Here is an 18,823-nt window from a genome sequence, read left to right on the forward strand (position 1 = left end):
CCACAGCAACTGATGTTTATAAAAAAAATATTAAATTATAAAACAATAACTATCACTAAGTACTCACCACATATTGACAACATCCAAGAAACTATGTATGAACTGATGCCTATCCAAATTATGCACATGATGAACGTGTACGGGTACACCTTACGCCTTGTCCGGCAATCCGGCACTGTTACCGACAACATGAATGCTACTGGTAAGGAAAATACCCACCACATTTTGGGTAATACACCTGTTGGTATTTTCCATATGGGGGAAACTGCAAGTTTACGTTTTAATATTATTTTTAATACGGATACAATATAACAAATAACTTTACCATTACCTTTACCCAATAACACACAGAATACGATTTACGACGATCGTTTTTCAGGAGTGATCTATTTTTCCGACAAAATCAACCTTTCCGTTTACAATATAATAATTTATACTTCCTTTTTCCACCACTACAAATTTTAATTTTTATACTTTAAACCTAGGTAACCCCTTAGGTAATATAACAACGCGAAATTGTTGATAATTGGCAATGATTTTTAAAATAAAAAAATAATTATGTAATGGATTTTAATTAAATATATATATTTTTTAAACATTAATTACTCTTTTATTGTATACATAGATCATTATATAATGTTACAAAAATAAAGTCAAAATTATGTCTGTAAGTTATAAAAAATGAAGTAAAATCTTAATAATCTTGATTTTAAAATCAATTAAAATTGTAATTGTAATTGTAATTTTTTTTTTTTTTTTTTATTACTTTTTTATAGTTTTAGTAGTTATACGCAATACACTATGGATTTCAAAAACGTATATCCGGTATATTTCTTCTTTTTATATTGATCAATTAAACAATGTTTTTTTTGTCGGTTGAAAATTTGACATCGCGGTGTTTTTGGTTCATAGAGATGCTTCTAAATCATTAACGATTTCATTGTAAAATAGATAGCGAATGTCGATAAAATCTATTTTTTAAATGTGCATGAAATGACTCATATACCTAGGCGTTTGTTGTGCGTGTAAGTTCAGAAGATGCGAGTGCCCAAAGTTTTAGAGGATACAATGTGAATAGTATTGGCAAAAAATGGAAATATATATTATTATACGGGCGGTAAACGGACTTAGAGGTTAACAAGAAGGTCGATTTTGGCAGAAAACGGTTACGCCCGTTATTCAGGGGCGTCATTTCAAAATATTAAGTGGGATTCCACACAATATAATTTATACTTTAGTCTACCATCATATCAGTTAAACATATTATAGGTATCAAGTATATACATGTTCAAAAACATGTATTTATATTTTGTACTTATTATAAACAAAAAAAATGTAAAATATTAAATCCATGAAAATTTACCATACATACTTACCTGCTAACAAATTCTAAAAGGAGAATGATGTTGTTATAATTTTATAATATTTATGTTTTTTAAACAATGTCTTTTATCAATTAGGTATATGGTATATAAATAAATAATAACAAAAAAGTATTAATAATTAGCCATTAGGTAGTTGTATTGTACCTATAGATCTTAGACTAAAGAAGCTAATATAGACCAAAAAAAAGGTAGACAAGTGCGCTCTGGTTCGCTATACATTAGACATTAGGTATTGTCGTATCGAGTGGGCCACTATTATAGACGTGTTAAATTTTAATTCAATGATTTATTATTATAACTAAACCAAAAATGATACTGAGCGGAATCAGTAGCGCCTAAAATATTGCTTTCATTATATTATTATCATTTAAATATTTAATTATTATAATAATATAATAATTAATAACATATATTTATAACATATTATATCAACTTAAATAAAACAAAATGTGATTATAAATTTCTGTTAATACTGTATGAACTATTTATAAAGAATCTTGTATGCAATTTTAAAACTTAGGCATAAAATCAAAAGTTTTTTTGAATTTTTAACTTCTAAATAGTTTTCAATTTTTTACGATTTTTATGAAATTCATCAAAATTCTAACTCTAAATGTAAGTGTATTTTTAATATTTTTATACAGATATTACATATAATATAAAAATAAATATTGTTGGATCTTATATTAAATTTAAAAATAGTTGAAAATTGTATTGTAGACAGACAAACAACAGACTAACAGATCTTATCCGCTTAGAATCGTTTTTCATAGTATATATATATATATGCGATGATTTATAATTTAATTCAAATTTAATATTATATTATCCATTATAGTAACCTGCTTAATGAGGACTGAGGAAATACCATTTAACATACCTATTGTACAGCGTTACCTAATTGCCTGATTTTTTTTTTTAAAATTCGATATTATTTACCAAAAATAAATTCTGAAAATAATTTAGGATATGTTCCTATACAGTTAATATTAAAATAAATATTTTTAACTTTCAATAAATAATAAATATATTGCTAAGGACGATTTAAAATTGAAAAAAAAATGATCACTTATCGTTGAAAATTTCTAAGACCATCAAAATATTATCATCTGTGTTAGAATAGTGTTTATCGATTTCAATAACAAATTTGTAATAATATAACATAAAGAGCATCCCATGGGTGATGTGTCCAATGTAAAATGTATAGATACACATTTACAGTTATACCTAGCAAATAAAAAATGACGCCCCCGTCTGAATAACATGAAATCGTCGTGCGTTATTATAAAATAATAATAATTACTCGGTTCCTCGTTGTCTATTTCATTGGGATCTTTGCTCGTCTGGGACTTCTTCGCCGGCGGGGGCGGTACGTACTCCGTGAAGTAGAACGAACGATAAACGCCGTAACCAATGTCGAACGCCGGTGGTTTCATCGAGTTTGAAGCTATAATTCAAACATATATATAAGAGATTCGCGTTAAACCCTAAAGCAGTAAAGCGTGTGATGTCTGCATAATACCAAAACTTGAAGTAGCTCTGTTGTGTAGAATAGGTAATAGGTATTGAAGTGAAGATTTATTATTATTGTTATTGTCATTAACGATAGATATAAGGTACTTATAAGCTAACAGTATTGTTAAAACGTTAGAAACAGAAGATAATATTAGAGCAGTCTTCAAATTTTGATATAAATATATGAATAAATCATGCTCATGCATATTGTCGTTATTCAAAGCGTAATCTTTTAACCAACCCGTTCCGTATTGACATGCTTTTTCACCATTTTCAGGTAACGAAATGCTTCGACATTCATTCGAAGTAAATTTCCCATAAAACAATGCATTGATTAACAGCCGTTGAACATAATCGAAAACTATAGCCCCTGCAACAGTGAATAGGTGTGTTGCTAGGTAGGTAGGCAACCTACTATTACTATAACTATACAGGAATGTCAGGAATAGAAATTATAGGTGCAGGACTCAAAAATTAGGTACTTTATTAATTGATTTGTATATATAATGCGTATAACTAGTTTGTGTTTGAGTGTTTCTATTCGAACTCAAAACATTAAATTGTAAGAGTTGTATCTTGTAATTTACTAATTAGGTTGGTAAGTAATAGTATACAGGAACCTATATATTTATTGGTTGTTAAACATGTACATTTGTATTCATATAACAATTTTTTGTTTAATATATGTACAGACTGCGCAGTTATTCGAGGAGATACCAGTCTTAAAAGTTGTAACAAATTTAATGAAAAAATTAAATTAAAAAAAGTGTTAAATCAGAAGATTTTATTTATTGGTTACTATACATGTATACTCTTTGTCTTTATCTCTAATTTGATGATGAACAATTTGGATCTCTATATATTATGATTATTATGATTTTTGAATTTTTTAAATATACATAACATATTTTAAAAGTATTGAAATTGTTTTTATTACTTAAAAAATGTCCTGTGGTGATACAATTTTTTGTTTTTCAAATATTAACATTCAGCTTATTTAGGGAATTAGTTTTTTGAACATTTTAATGTACCTATATAATCCAAAATTCGAGTGAGTAAGTTCTTACTTTCTTAGTTATTAAAATGTTTATGCAAAGGATAATAGTCCTTAAAAATGGTTTTACAAATAAATAAAACACATGAAATATTGGATCTAGTATTTATTTTCCTTGTGCAATTTTTAAAAATTATAAATATTGATAGATCAACATAAATTATTTAAGTTTTAAAATCCCTATACCTCCCATATTTCCAATTTTATTATTATATTGTTCTATTACTATTATCCTCGACACACAAAGTTCACTAACTCAAAAACTATTTGTTATACTGTTATAGTATTAATTAAGATAATTAAAAAAATTTTCGAAAAAATAATTCACTAAAAATGTACAGTATAAAAATGGGGCTCTCATTTTAAAAATAACACACACGATGATTACTCCTTAAGTAGTACAAAAATCTCAAGAATTTTTAAGCATGGTATTTAAGTATATTAAATAACAAAAATTAGATTTTAAACAAATACATTATTGAAAGTAAAAGAGGTTCTGCATTGAGTATGATATGTGACTCAAACACTCTGTAGACTAATTAAGTTGAGGATGTCCAAAAACACGTGTCATAAAAATATAAGAAATCTACACATAAAGTTATAAATTTACAATCATATTACATATAACAATGATATTATTATAATATATAGATATTATATTATTATATAATTTTTCTAATATTAAATTACTATAGACACCACGGGTATTTTTTACAAAGTTATTAGATTACAACAATATTATAATATACGAGTACATATTACATTATTAACTATAGCCGCTATATAGGTAAAGATAATAACAAACAAGTTACGAGACTAAAACCTAACTCCTTAAGGAGTAACTTCTGACTAGAACAGTTATTTGTCTTAAAGTTTTAAACTAATATCTAATAATTAGCTCAGGAATTGGCAATCCACGGTCCGCTACTCTCGACTGCTGCAACCTCAATGTAGCCCGTAGGCAATAAACCATGTGATGAAACGCACATATAAAATCAATTGATATTTAAAATACCAATAGGAGCTATGATGTGATGTAAACTTGATTTGGAAAAAATAGGAAATCTGTTTTATACCTTTTCGTCCTTAGTTAGAATAGGTTATAAACTTATGAAAATAATTTTTTTAGATTTAATTTCTATTATTTTTAGAAACAAATAGCATATATTATCAATAAAATAGCTTCCAAATTTCCAATATTTAAAAAGAAAAATTGAGAAAAACTTTTTTTAGAATCTCGCAAAAACTGTACTGGTCTTACGATCGTATTTAAAATTTTTATTTTTAACAAATTTACACCGCAACTACTATTTGAAGACTTGAAGTTGAAGAAGTACTACACAATTTTAATATAATCTATTGTTTTTCAATCGAGTTAAGGTTATATTCTATAAAGAGACCATGTAATCTATAACATTTATAACGGCAGACTTTTAAATTAAATTACAAGGGTATATGTTAAGGGCCGCTATATATATATATAGTTGATAGGTAACTAATAAAATTTTATTATATTATGTATAAAGATCAGTGTTACTATATATAATATAATACGTATTATAATTATTATTTAATATAAATTTAAATATATTTACTTATTTACATTTTACAAGGTCATAAATTGTTTGTTTACTTTGTTGTGAAAAACTTTACCGACCTACCTATTTTGATAGGCTTATAGTTATAAAAAAAATAAATATTATAGCAAATGATTTCCTATGGTGGACACGTATTTTCAATGGCACATACCTACATAATTTAGAACGTATCATAATAACATCGTCTTATGAATTATTATCGTACACCTAATGCTCTAATGTAAACTAGTTTATTATTTCCGAGAAAAAGTTTAGAAAAACATTTATTTGTACAATCATTAATTGATTCAAGTCGTTGAGTATTACATTAGAAGTTGTTTATTTATTAATAAACCTGTGATAACTATAACTATATAATATACGTCGTAATGTAATATGAATAACAATTATTTTAGCCACGTGGTATCTATAGCTTTTTTTTTAAAATAACAAATTGTTTTCATATACATTTTTGTAAAGAAATACAGTTTTTTGTCGGTTTAAAAAAATAAACCCATCGTTTATTCTAGATTAGTATTAGGTAAACTACAGACAAGTTAATCTATTACGAACAAAGAATCTTTTGTAAACAAATATTATTGTGTATAGGCATGACAAAGAAAAATCAATGACTGTTAAATTATTTTTAAATAACAAATAACTATAGGTATATTTAATGTAAATAATATGTAATATTATATAAGTAATATACCTATCTCACATTATATTAGTTCATTTATGTATCCAAGCTTATGAAAACATTAAGTATAATAATATAGATACGAATTACGCGTATAATTTTGTTATATATACCTATACATGGCTACTTAGGTATCTAAATTCTACACTACGACACGTTATATTATACAATAAACATCGAACGGAGATCTGAATATAGGTAATAATAGTACAGTGCCTAATTAATAATAGATATGTAGATATCTATAATAACTTGAAATATGTAAGTAATAAGGTACTTATATATGCTATTTCAATGGTATAAAATATAACCTTATTTTTTTGTTATTGTATATACGGGGTGATTGCAAAGCATGTCCGCCCCAAATTTTTCTTTCTATAATAAAGAAATTCAAATTCTGATTTTTTACATTTTTAAATATACTTAAAAACCGTATTTTACGATTGAAATTTTTGGTACAACATAAGGAATGCTCTGGAGTGAAACAAACTTCTTTTTTTTAAACTTCGCTTTTTACTTTTAATTATTTAGAAGATAATATTTTTGAAAATGTTACCTTATATTATGAAATTTGAATGAGTAGTTTTTCATTAATAAAAATGTTTATACTAAGGGTAATATAGTCCTTAGAAACAGTTTTACAAAAAATATAAAATAGGTATATAATATGTAATATTGGATCTAGTATTTATTATACTACATTATTTTTACAAAATACCTATAAATGTTAATACATTAATATTAATTACTAAAATGTTCATGTCTCCATAACCCCCATATTTTCCAAACGATTATCGTGAACCTATTATTCTTAGAATACAAAATTAAACAATTCAAAAACCAAATGCTCGAGTTTTGATTTGATACTTCAATATTTTCAGGAAAAATATCTACTAAATAATTTACGGTATAAAAAGTAGTTTTCATTTGTAAAACAAAAGTTAGTATAACTTAGTCGTATAGTAGTATAACTAGTGGCACAGGGCACTTCTTAAATGGTACAAAAAATCTCAAGAGTTTCAGAGTTTAAGTATATAATTACATTATAAATTTCAATAATCAAATTTTGAATAACTACATTTGGGGTGAGCATACTTAGTGAATCACCCTGTATAATATGTTTATGTATATCGATTGACTATAGCCCCTAGGCCTCTCAAGGTTATCTAGAAATCTGCCTATCAGCGGCAGTGACTACTGTGGCAAACTGTGCTCGAAACTCTCTAATCGTCCGCGTCGTCGCCGACGGTTATAAGTTATAATAACTTATTATAAATTATAATACTAATAGTAATACAACATTACGATTGCCAAAAAATTCGCGTTTCTATAAAATTAAATGCTGTTTTATATACCTATAGCAATATAGCCTATAGGCTATATAATATGCCATTATATAAAGTAGGTAGTGTGTAGGTAGGTGGGTAGGTACCTATAAATTAGTACCACAGGACCGTCTATCCTATGATCGCAAACTCATGTTATTGACCCTTATAACAATATTTTGACATTGTATATATGTATATACTGTTTACAGTATAGTATACATCTATAAAAACACATACATAATAACATAGGTCTTGCGTATTTGCGCATGAGCAAGTTGTTTTTAATTATTGTTTTGTATTTATTTACTTTTTAGATTACTTTGCAATAACGGATAGCGTACGTATATTACACTAATAATAATTTTTAAAATAACTTATTATTAATCATCGATATTGAAATATTAAAGTGAATTCAATTGCGTTTAGGTACTCATTTACTAGTATAAGTAGTATTGTACCTAAGTATTTATTTTTTCGATAATTTATTTTAGGAGTTTTACGCTGACTAGATATTCAATTACTTGCATATTATGGTTTCTATAAAAATGATGAACATAGATAATACCGAGTATTTACATTTTTTCCAAGTATATTTTAATTCAAATGTCAAATTTATTTTCATAAAACATAACCACCTTATACTCAATACAATAGAAATAAAATTTAAATAGTTACAAAGGGAAAGAAAGACTAAGTTTAAGAAGAAATTATTAAAATTTCTGGATGCAACGATTGGTTTCATTATGAAAGGATAAAGCCTTTAGAATAATTAAGAAGATTATGCATATAGTTATAAATCTGGACAAATTATATAAATCAAATGTCTATAGATAATTTAATAGGTAGGTTATTGAAAAAACTGCGGACTTCGAAATTCTCATAAAGTATTGTCATTAGTTTTGACTGGATACAATTTTACAAATACAATAATTTCTCGGATATGGCGAAGTTAGTATAGTTGTGAGTCAAGTATCAAACATTCATGATACGTAATATTTTCATGATGATTGTGAGTATATAGATTTGAAGCTAGTCTGCGAAACTTGTTACTATGGCAAGCGTCATGTTAAATATGCCTATTTTTAGTATACCTATTTACATACACAAGATGATGTAATGATGATTTTAACTGTAAGTAGGTACTCACTATCACTATTACTTATTTATTTCTAAAATAGAATGATATAGTATACCTATATAATATTTTGAATATTAAAAGATTCATTTTTCATTTTTAACCATTTAAATTTATGGCGAGAGTCAAAAACTGTATATATGTTTATTACTTATACGTTTTTATTTATTTGTATAATGAAGATATCGAGAAAAGTAAATACTTTATAAAATGATGAGATTTACTCCGTACCTATAATATCTTTCATAATTATTTATTATTGCGTGATGAATTGAATAATGAGGATGCGTGATACAGTGACAATGGAAGTTTAATGTTCATAAATATAATCCAAGCACATTGAAGCATGTCTATTCCCATTTTATCCTTAAATAGTATAGGTAGCATTTGTTTAAATTCTTATTACCTAATTTTTTTTTTAAATGCATTTTATATTTTATGTATAATTAAGTTTATAACAATAGGTTCTAAATATTTTACATTTTAAAAGTTTTATCAAATATATTATAATATTATATTTAATAATTAATAGGTATTATCAGGGGCGTCGTTCATAACTGCACACTTTTTCGCATATTTTCCCCAAATCAAACCGTTCAATACCGCACACATTGATATATATAACGTATACATTTATCTAAAATAAAATTAACGTTTAGTACTGCACACCAGTAAATCATATTTAATCAAGATCACCAAATCATAAAAATAATACTTTCGGTATTATACAGAATAAACAGTTCTATACCAATATTAAAAAAAATTACAATGTTAAATATTTACAATTTGGATTATGGTTAAACATTTTTTTTTGTTAGCCTTATTTATCATCACATTTGATTCCTACGGCGTTTGTCGAGATTATGTCTTCTTGTCCAGATCAAAAACAATTTTATAATTTTTCTATTTAATTTTTAACTGTCAATCAAATGTGTGCGGTTTTGAATTATTGACCTTTCAAATTTCCCTTTTTAACAATATAATGAATGTGTGCGGTATTAAACGGTATAAAATGTGTGGTTATGAACGATAATTGTGTGGTTATGTCGACCGCCGACGATCAGTGCGCTCAAAATAGAATAATTCAGGAAAATTATTATTACTAATTTTTGAATTTAAATTTAGTGATGAGTACAACTTAATTGTAAATTGCCAGAAAAATAATTTATTTAAAATTTAGATTCGTTATAAGAAAGACAATCTTTCAATAATGATATTCATATTACGCCACCAAACTTCATATTTAATATCATCAACAATATAATGTCAAAATTATATTAAAAACTCAATAATAACTGTACCCTGTACCATATTTATATTAATCAAATAATCAAAATAATGACTTACCTATATATTAATAATAGTATATATATATATATATAGGTACATATATAAGATATTGATACTATGTACAACAACAATAATATATTTTGTATCTATGTAGGTACTCAGGTACACTAAATATACAATAACAATTTAAACGGAACAATAAGTCAAAAGATCAATAAATATAGTCCCCCTATTTATGTTAAAGTTAGTCTGCTACCATCTACCACTGTCCACACTACCAGCCTGTCATTACAGCATTACAACGTCTTATTACTGCATTAACTTAAAATCTTAATTGATCTTTATTTTAAGTTGAGAAGTTATAAATTAATATTGCAAATTATATCCGAACTGCAGTTCAGTTTAATATCTTTATTGATACTCTAGTAGTCTAGTTCACGTATCGGTTCTATTGTCATCTAATCAAAGACGCCTACCAGTAAGGAACTATATTAACATACAAATATACATCCAGGGAAATAACATTACTATCACCTAAAAGTTAAATAAGAGCACGAGACTTAATCTCGGGGTCGTGGGTTTAAGCCCCACGTTGGGCGCCACTTTGTAGTGAATCAAAAATAAGCTTGCGCGTTGCTATTGCCTATTGATGTCTGATGAAACTTTACCTTGCAATAATATATTAAGTCTGGTGTTGTAAATAAAATGATGGGGACTAGAAGTGTCGACGTTCTTTTGCCTCTTCGTGTATTGTTTATCAAGGTCTATATATATATTATTACGCTTTATCGTGATCGTGAATATAGATTTATTAATACGAATTCATTTACCTTCTTTTTATAATATACTTGAGTCTGCGTATTTTATGTAACTTTTAGGTGAAAGTAATCTTATTGCCCTGGATGTATATTTGTATGTTAATAAAGTTTCTTACCTGGTAGACGTCTATGATTAGATGACAATAGAATCAAGACGTGAACCAAGTATCGATAAATATATATTAAATAAAATTAAGAACAACTGCAGTTCGGATATAATTTGCAATATTAATTTATAACTTCACAACTTGAAATAAAGATCAATAAAGTTTTTAAGTTAATGTAATAAGACGGTGTTATGCTGTAATAACAGGCTGGTAGATGGTAACAGACTGACTTTAACATCAAAAGATGGTCTCTACTTATAATATTGACCTTTTGATTTGTTGTTCCGTTTTAAATTGTTATCGTATGTTTTGTGTAAGTTTTTATTATTTATTATTGTTGTTGTACATAGACACATTATATCAATTTCGTATATATGTATTTCTATATTTCTATATACTATTATTAATATTTAGGTACATAATTATTTTGATTAATATAAATATGGTACAGGGTACAGTTATTATTGTGTTTTTAATATAATTTTGATATTATATTCTAGATGATATTAAGTATGAAATTTGGTGACGTAATATGAATATCATTACCTTTCTATGCACAAAAATAGTTGATATGATAATTTTTAAACGTATTACCGTGAAAATATTTTAAAATATAGTATATAGATATACATATAATAAAAGTTTAAAAGTTTAAGAAAATTAGAATTTAAACAATTAAAGGATAAAATGGGAATAGGCGATATCTGCGAATTGTCCTGTATATACAGTATTATTATTATGTTATTATTATGGAAAGTATGATTGCTGCAGAAAAATGGAAAATACTTACACGACCGGAACGAATTTTTATTTTTCAACTTTTTGGCGGCTGTCCTCAGCTTTCCTTGCGTGAACATCAGTAAGAAGTACCCAAAGTACATAAACAGCAGAAACAGTGCCTCGTACCACATGACCACGTCGTCGACCACGATGATGGCCAGCGCGATGATTGACACCAAGTACACGCCACTGTCCCGAAGCAGTGGCCATTTTTCCAAATTGATGGCTTTCCTGGCCGCGAGTCCCGCACACGCCGAAACGCCCAATGTGTTGTATATGGCGCTGCCCACCACTGTGCCCACCCCGAGGTCGGACTCTGTCAGGAACGTTCCGATGACGCTGACGAAAAGTTCCGGCGCACACGTAGCCGTTGCCATGAACGTCGCCCCCGCCACGTCCGGCGAGATGCCCAAGTCTGTGATAAACACATACAGAAATGTAATAATAAGATCGTCGACCATCGAATAATCTAAAATGCACGACAGGCGCATGTTGCCGATTCACTTGTTGACGGTGTGAGGACCCCGACCGAATTTTATTTTAGAATCGGCTTTGATGCGACGAAATTTAATACGTATAATGTACTGTCTATCGCTGTTAAATTATTGTATATCTTTGATATTACCTATGTACATTAATAGATAATTAACTATTTATTAATATAAATAAGCTTTTGTCGTACAAAAATAATGCGTTGCCTAAATTGTTTATCAAGTGCAATCCAATAATAAAATTCGAATTTGTCAAAAGTTAATACTTATTACATTTACGCGTCACCTATTAGTTAGGTTTAGGTACTTATAATTTAAATTATTGTTAATTATTTATTTCAAATAAATGTTTTAAAAAACCCGGCGGTTGCTATATTATATTATTTACGTTGGAATATTTTTTTTAGTTTTGAGAATATTTTTGTATTATTATACGGGCACAAGCCCGCGGGCCACGTGTTTGATAACACTCGTATTATATACCTTATATTGTTATATTCTGTGCTTACATGGTAATAAATAATTCACTACTTTTCTCGAAACTACAAAAAATATTAAAAATCATGAAATTAATGAAAATAAAATGTTGAAACGTACAATTTTTCAGAAAAATAATCTTTACGAAACGGTTATCTTCGATTTAAAAAAAATTAATAAATTAAAATTATTTTTTAACTTTTTTACCAAACCGTCAAGTTAAATTAAAATATGAAATACTTGTAGTCCTAGTCCTTATCCCTGCGATAAAAAAACAAAATTATGATATCTTAATTATTTCAGGATATATCGCAATGGATAAATCCTCACGGGACACTGTCTATCAACGTAACTGTCGGTAACAGTCAATTTGTATACCTTATAGTTGGGACGATACTTCTAATTCTAAACAATACACATATATTTTTAAAATATACGTACTTATACGTTGGTCTGGAATTATATACGGGGTAATATTTATAATAACGAGTAGCTAAGAATTAAGAAGAACTACAAAAGTACCTATAAATGGCGGCAGTGAAATCTATATGTATATTATCTGATAGTTCTTATTGCGTAATAAGTAGGTAGGTATATAGTTAATAGGTGTTATTTAATATTATATTATATAAAGTAACGGAGTTTAATACTATTATATCTATTACACGTTAACTGTATAAATGATTTGATGAGGTTTTTCTTAAATTTATGTAGTGACCGCAAAAACATTATCATTAAATAGATTATTTTAATGATGTGTAATGTGCTTTTCTTCAACCCTATGGCCAATGAAAAAATTTAAAAATTTAAAATTATTGCATTATTTTCAAATTATTGTAGTTTTGACAAAAATTGTTCTTCAAACGCATATATTGTTTAATATAATTAAGTTATGATGTAATTTAATATATTTTTTTAATTTTTGCGTTAATAACTATTATAGTAAATTTTGTATTAAATTTTCAAGTTTTATAACAAACTACAATTTTTTAATACGTAAACCGTGGAAAATTAATAAAATTACAAAATTAAAATGGTAAAATAGTAACAAAATTGGATGTGAAATTGAAATGTAATTGTGTCATGAGTAGATCATGGAAGCTCAAAATAGTTTTTCGCATAGAATTATATGATATTATTGAATTCAAATTAAACATATTATTCATTACAATGACCCACTCAACACTTATATTATACAGCAAAGCGCGCGGTACTCACGTCCACCTTTTTTAAACTTAACCACCCAAAGTACAATATTCAATGTTGCTATAAAAAGCTTTTTTAGACACACACACACATTGTAAAACAAATACATTTACGCTTTTCCCAGAATCTAAAATATACCAATTACTGGCCATCATAGCTATCAAAATGAAGTCATTAAATTACATTTCAAAATTGGCTGATGTTTACATTTTTTTCACTAAATACCATGTAGGTAAAGTGTACATAATATTATTGTATTCGGTTTGCATTATAATTTTAAAAACAATACAAGGAAATAAGTATTAAAAAGTGATAAGTTATTGCATACCTATAAGAGGTATTGTATATTATTAAGTTTGGTACTTAAAATATAATTATAACGTTTTATGAATTTTTTTAAAACATAATATGTATAGGTATATAATATTATATATATTATGTATTTTATGTACCCTTTAAAAAAAAAACTTTTTCGATAAATGTAACATACCTAAACATATGCAAAACACCGATGGTAGGAAATAATCATTGCATACAAATGCTATGAAAACGAATCCATAAAAAGCCACCATGAAGTGAAAGACAACAGCGCCGTGACGTCTTTGGTCGTCAGTGAAGAAGTCTGGAGGAAAGTCATCAATGGAACGACTGACATTTTCACACGTGATAGTACTGCTATTACTGAGCTCGATGCTGTCACTTGTATCATTTCCTATAATGAAAAAAAAAAAATTACGATTTGATTGCAAATTATAAACGTATGCTATTTCCTCGTTGTATTATAATTTTATAGTTGTATATATTATTTTTTATTTCGTTAATGTAATGGTATAGCCTTTACTAATCATATAAAACTCGAAATATAAAATGGCCAAAATATTTGTATTTACGCGGAGGCTGTAAAGAAAAGAAACAATAACTTAATAATAATTATATTATTATAGTATGTGATATTGCTTAAGTTATAAATTATTTTATATTATTTTATTTATTTCAGTGCCATGTCTGCGATATCTAACATTATATTTTTGCTATAAAAATGTTCTATGTTAGAACACATTTTATTGTTTAAGGTCACTTTTAATATAGAATGAATGTCAGTTAACCCAAATCTAACAGAATACTTATACTTTTTCTACGTCGATTTCTTAAACATAAGATTTTTCCCGTATACTTAAAAGTAAAAAATTGGTTAATATTGGTTTTATACGATATGCGTTAAGTCTTAATTTTCCTGCTGTTTTTTTTTAAAGATCTAATTTACAACTGAAAACCTTAACGTGGTCATTAATGTTTAATAATATTTGAGCTTTTTCTTGTAAATTCGAATTTAAATTTGACAAATGATTTGTTATATCAATTATGAGTCATATATCTTGTAACCAAACTGGATTCAAAAAAGAGGGGCTGATATCTTGTTTTTTAGATCCTGAAATTATTTTTATGGAATCTTTTAACTTCCAGAATCTTTTTAAAACATCAGAACACGAATACACGATAACTATCGTACTTTTTTATGTATGACAAACCTGAATACTAGCTTTCTACATTTTTTAAAAAAGACGAAAATTGTTGTTGGCTTAAATCACAGGGTCTTATAAACATTGACCATTTTTCTTACGTTTTTGATTACATATGTCATAGATGAACTATCAATATGAAATTGATTACTTTTAAACATACTATATATTTTGTAGTATTATCCCTATACATTAGAATTACGGTATTTAAACTTGATCATGCAGTTTTATTTCTACATAATATTAGTACCTATAGTATATTAGAGTATTTAGTAGTATTTTATAACGATATTAATTATTAACTAACTACCTAAAACTGTCTGTAATATAAATATTAAACATAGTAATGAGTAATGACCATATAGCTGATGTTAAAATATCAATAAATAGGTAAGTATAATTATTGATTAGGTATTGATTTGGCAGCAAGCTTAGTGCTAAAATGTATCCACCTATATTCATATTAAAAACCAGGTTAAGTAGTGTAAAAAACAAGTTTTTTAAACGATTATACTTATTGCATATTATGATAAACGTATCTGTGTACATGATCATAAATTTTTGCTTATTAATATATTATAAAATATAAATCTTTAAAGCGACACGACAACCTTCAATCAATATTCGCAAATTATTAAAATAACGTTACATACTCACATAATTAACGTAATTAAAATACCTCAAGTTAAATACAGTATATAGTTTATACAGTATAAACCATTAAACTAATACTAAACTTCATATTTTAGGGTTTAAAATTGAAAGAGATATACTTGATAATAATATTAGATACAAGTACAATATTATATAATCAATTTAGTATAGTTTAGAAAAATCAAAAAATCAAGGACATAAGTATACAATGATAAAATGCGTAAAGTATGCTACAAATAAATACATATCAATATCCGTACGTATAATATACCTATTACGTATATTAGTTTTTATTTCTTTAAAATTTATTAGATAATGTTCAACATTAATAATATTTAAATAGTGGTTTATTATGATTAATTTATTACAATAATTTTAAATTCATGTACTATCAATTGTATAGTATGTATAGTATTAAGTAATGTAACGAAATTGAAATGAAATTATTATTTTTTATAATATATTAACTATTGTAAGTATTTAAAGCTTAGTTAAGTGGAGTAATAGTAACGTCTGAACTTATTCGAAATTAAATTTGTGTGTGTCACATTTCTCAAAAAATGTTCTACCCTAGAATATGATATTAAAATAGTATATATTTTTATTCAAAATAGTAAAAAAAATTATAACAGGCAATAACAATGAATAATAGTAAACAATTAAATTTTGTTTTAAAATAACCTAAAATTATATAAAAATATTACTAAATACTTTTTAAGATAATGATTGTTAGTGTTACTCTGTTTGTTTGTTAACTCTTAAACGAATCACCCAGTACATAAATCATATACTACACGTAGACTGATATATTTTTTTAAGGTCATAAGCATGACAATAATATCTGACTTCAAGTTTATTTGTAACATTAATATATAATTATATATTATTATAATATCAAGTATGTTGTATACATTTCAAATGGTCGATAATATTTACCAACAATGATTGTAGGTACCTACCTAAATTGCATATTTATTACAATAATAATTAATCTTACTGTATGCGTACCGTGAAGTGCGCCTATATTTCTGACCGATGTATAGTAGTGCCGTTGGGTAGGAGAATTCAATTTATTCTAGGCAGAGAAATCATTAAAATAAATAATATAATAAAATATAATGATTGATTTTAAAGATTTTTCAGGTGCCGGAGTAGGTACTGCTTAGTGGAGGTCAATCTTAAAAAATAATGAAACTAACAATTACATATTGCTAAATAGAATTTAGAGCAATAAACAAAGTCTTAGAATTCATAAATAGGTAGGTATTTAAGTTCATATTAATTTTTTTTTTATTCAATAACATATTTAGATTTTAATAACAAGTCAATATTATCAACTATTTTATTTTTAGAATTATTTGGTTATTTTATTGTGGAAATATGAAATTTAAATGTTTATAATGAAACAGTACATATTATTTTATTATTAAATTAGGTTTCTAAAGGTTTTAAGTTATAACCGGAACTTAGTTATAATTATTTTATAAAAATAGTTCTACGAAAATATTTTCATGATTACAAATTAAATTTGTTGAAAGAAATCGTGATTATTATTTGATTTTTCTGTAAAATTTAATTATTTAACTCGCACTTACTTGTCTATTTCACAATTATAAAATAAACTACATAAAATAAGATCGTTTTATTTTTGCAACTGGCCAATAAAGAACAGTTTCATCATCATAAAAGTTGTCTTACAAAACTAGATACATTATTTGTCATAATATAATATACATTCTATGCATACACTTTAAAAATACTTATACATTATTTACTAATTATTATTGATATTGAATTGCATTCTTTGGTTTAGTATTATTGATATCGTCATATCTCAGGTTATAATATTATATAAAATAAATTTGAAAACATAAAAGTATCATGTTTAAAAGTATGATTTATTATATTGTTGTTTATACATTGAACTTTACTATAGTAAATATGTAATATTGTAATAATATTATGTACCTATTTAATATAATATACATTAAGTAGGTATATCATATGTATTTATTATACAGAACTGTCCTCCAGCGGCGTACTCCTTACGCCCGCGCTCAAGGAAATGCTATTAATATAATATACTGATTTTCATATTTATTAAGAAACAAAATAATCTAATAAATTATTATTTATGTACTTATTAATTATTATTTCTTTATAATTACGATTAATATTTTGAAAGTAAGATAATACAATATTAAGGATATTTGTTGTACTTTTTGACAATACATTAGTATTTATATTAAAATAATGATTTTAAAATTAAATACATTTTTTGGTAGAATGTATAGAAGTACCAAAAATAGTTGTATTTTATTCCAAATTATTTTTTTATTGGCTATTTCATTAATATTGTTAGTATATTTTCAATGAAAGCTTTTCATATGATTTTTTTATGTACCTACCTATTTTAATATTGCCCTTAGTTATTTTAGTTGGATAAAGCTTTATTGTTTTTTGAAATTTTGTAAGGGCATTAATATTATTTTTAATAAATTATTTTATTTCTTGATTCCACCAGGGTACGTTGGGTTTTGGATTTTTATTTTTTCTATGATTAGATTGGCTAATTTAAAGACTGTGTTTGTTAATCTTTAAACTGTTTTCTTTATTTATTTTTATTATTTTTTATGGGTTATTTCAATTTCAAGAAGTTCTCTAAATATTGTTAAGTTTGGATTTTTCAAATTACATCTCTCTTTACAGTTCCCAAAAACTTCTGTCACTGTCATTATATTGAGGTATAAAATATACAATATTGTGGAAGTGATAACTGCCGTTAA

General features: G+C 26.0%; 1 protein-coding gene across 2 annotated transcripts in view; it reads right to left on the minus strand.

Annotated features, from left to right (window-relative positions):
- The window catches only part of LOC132917062 (sodium/potassium/calcium exchanger 5-like), a 37,090-nt gene that overhangs the window by 1,521 nt on the left and 16,746 nt on the right, over positions 1 to 18,823 (minus strand). The window contains exons 2-6 of one of the 2 annotated variants that reach the window (XM_060977592.1): positions 14,354 to 14,575; positions 11,700 to 12,104; positions 3,142 to 3,270; positions 2,689 to 2,832; positions 68 to 265 (exon numbers count right to left, since the gene is read on the minus strand). In XM_060977592.1, the coding sequence (XP_060833575.1) occupies positions 68 to 265; positions 2,689 to 2,832; positions 3,142 to 3,270; positions 11,700 to 12,104; positions 14,354 to 14,575 (1,098 nt within the window). The remainder of the gene's footprint in view (positions 1 to 67; positions 266 to 2,688; positions 2,833 to 3,141; positions 3,271 to 11,699; positions 12,105 to 14,353; positions 14,576 to 18,823) is intronic. The other variant, XM_060977593.1, reaches the window with a different exon arrangement.

This window comes from Rhopalosiphum padi, chromosome 1 (genome assembly GCF_020882245.1).
Source record: "Rhopalosiphum padi isolate XX-2018 chromosome 1, ASM2088224v1, whole genome shotgun sequence".
NCBI classification, from domain to species: Eukaryota; Metazoa; Arthropoda; class Insecta; order Hemiptera; family Aphididae; genus Rhopalosiphum; species Rhopalosiphum padi.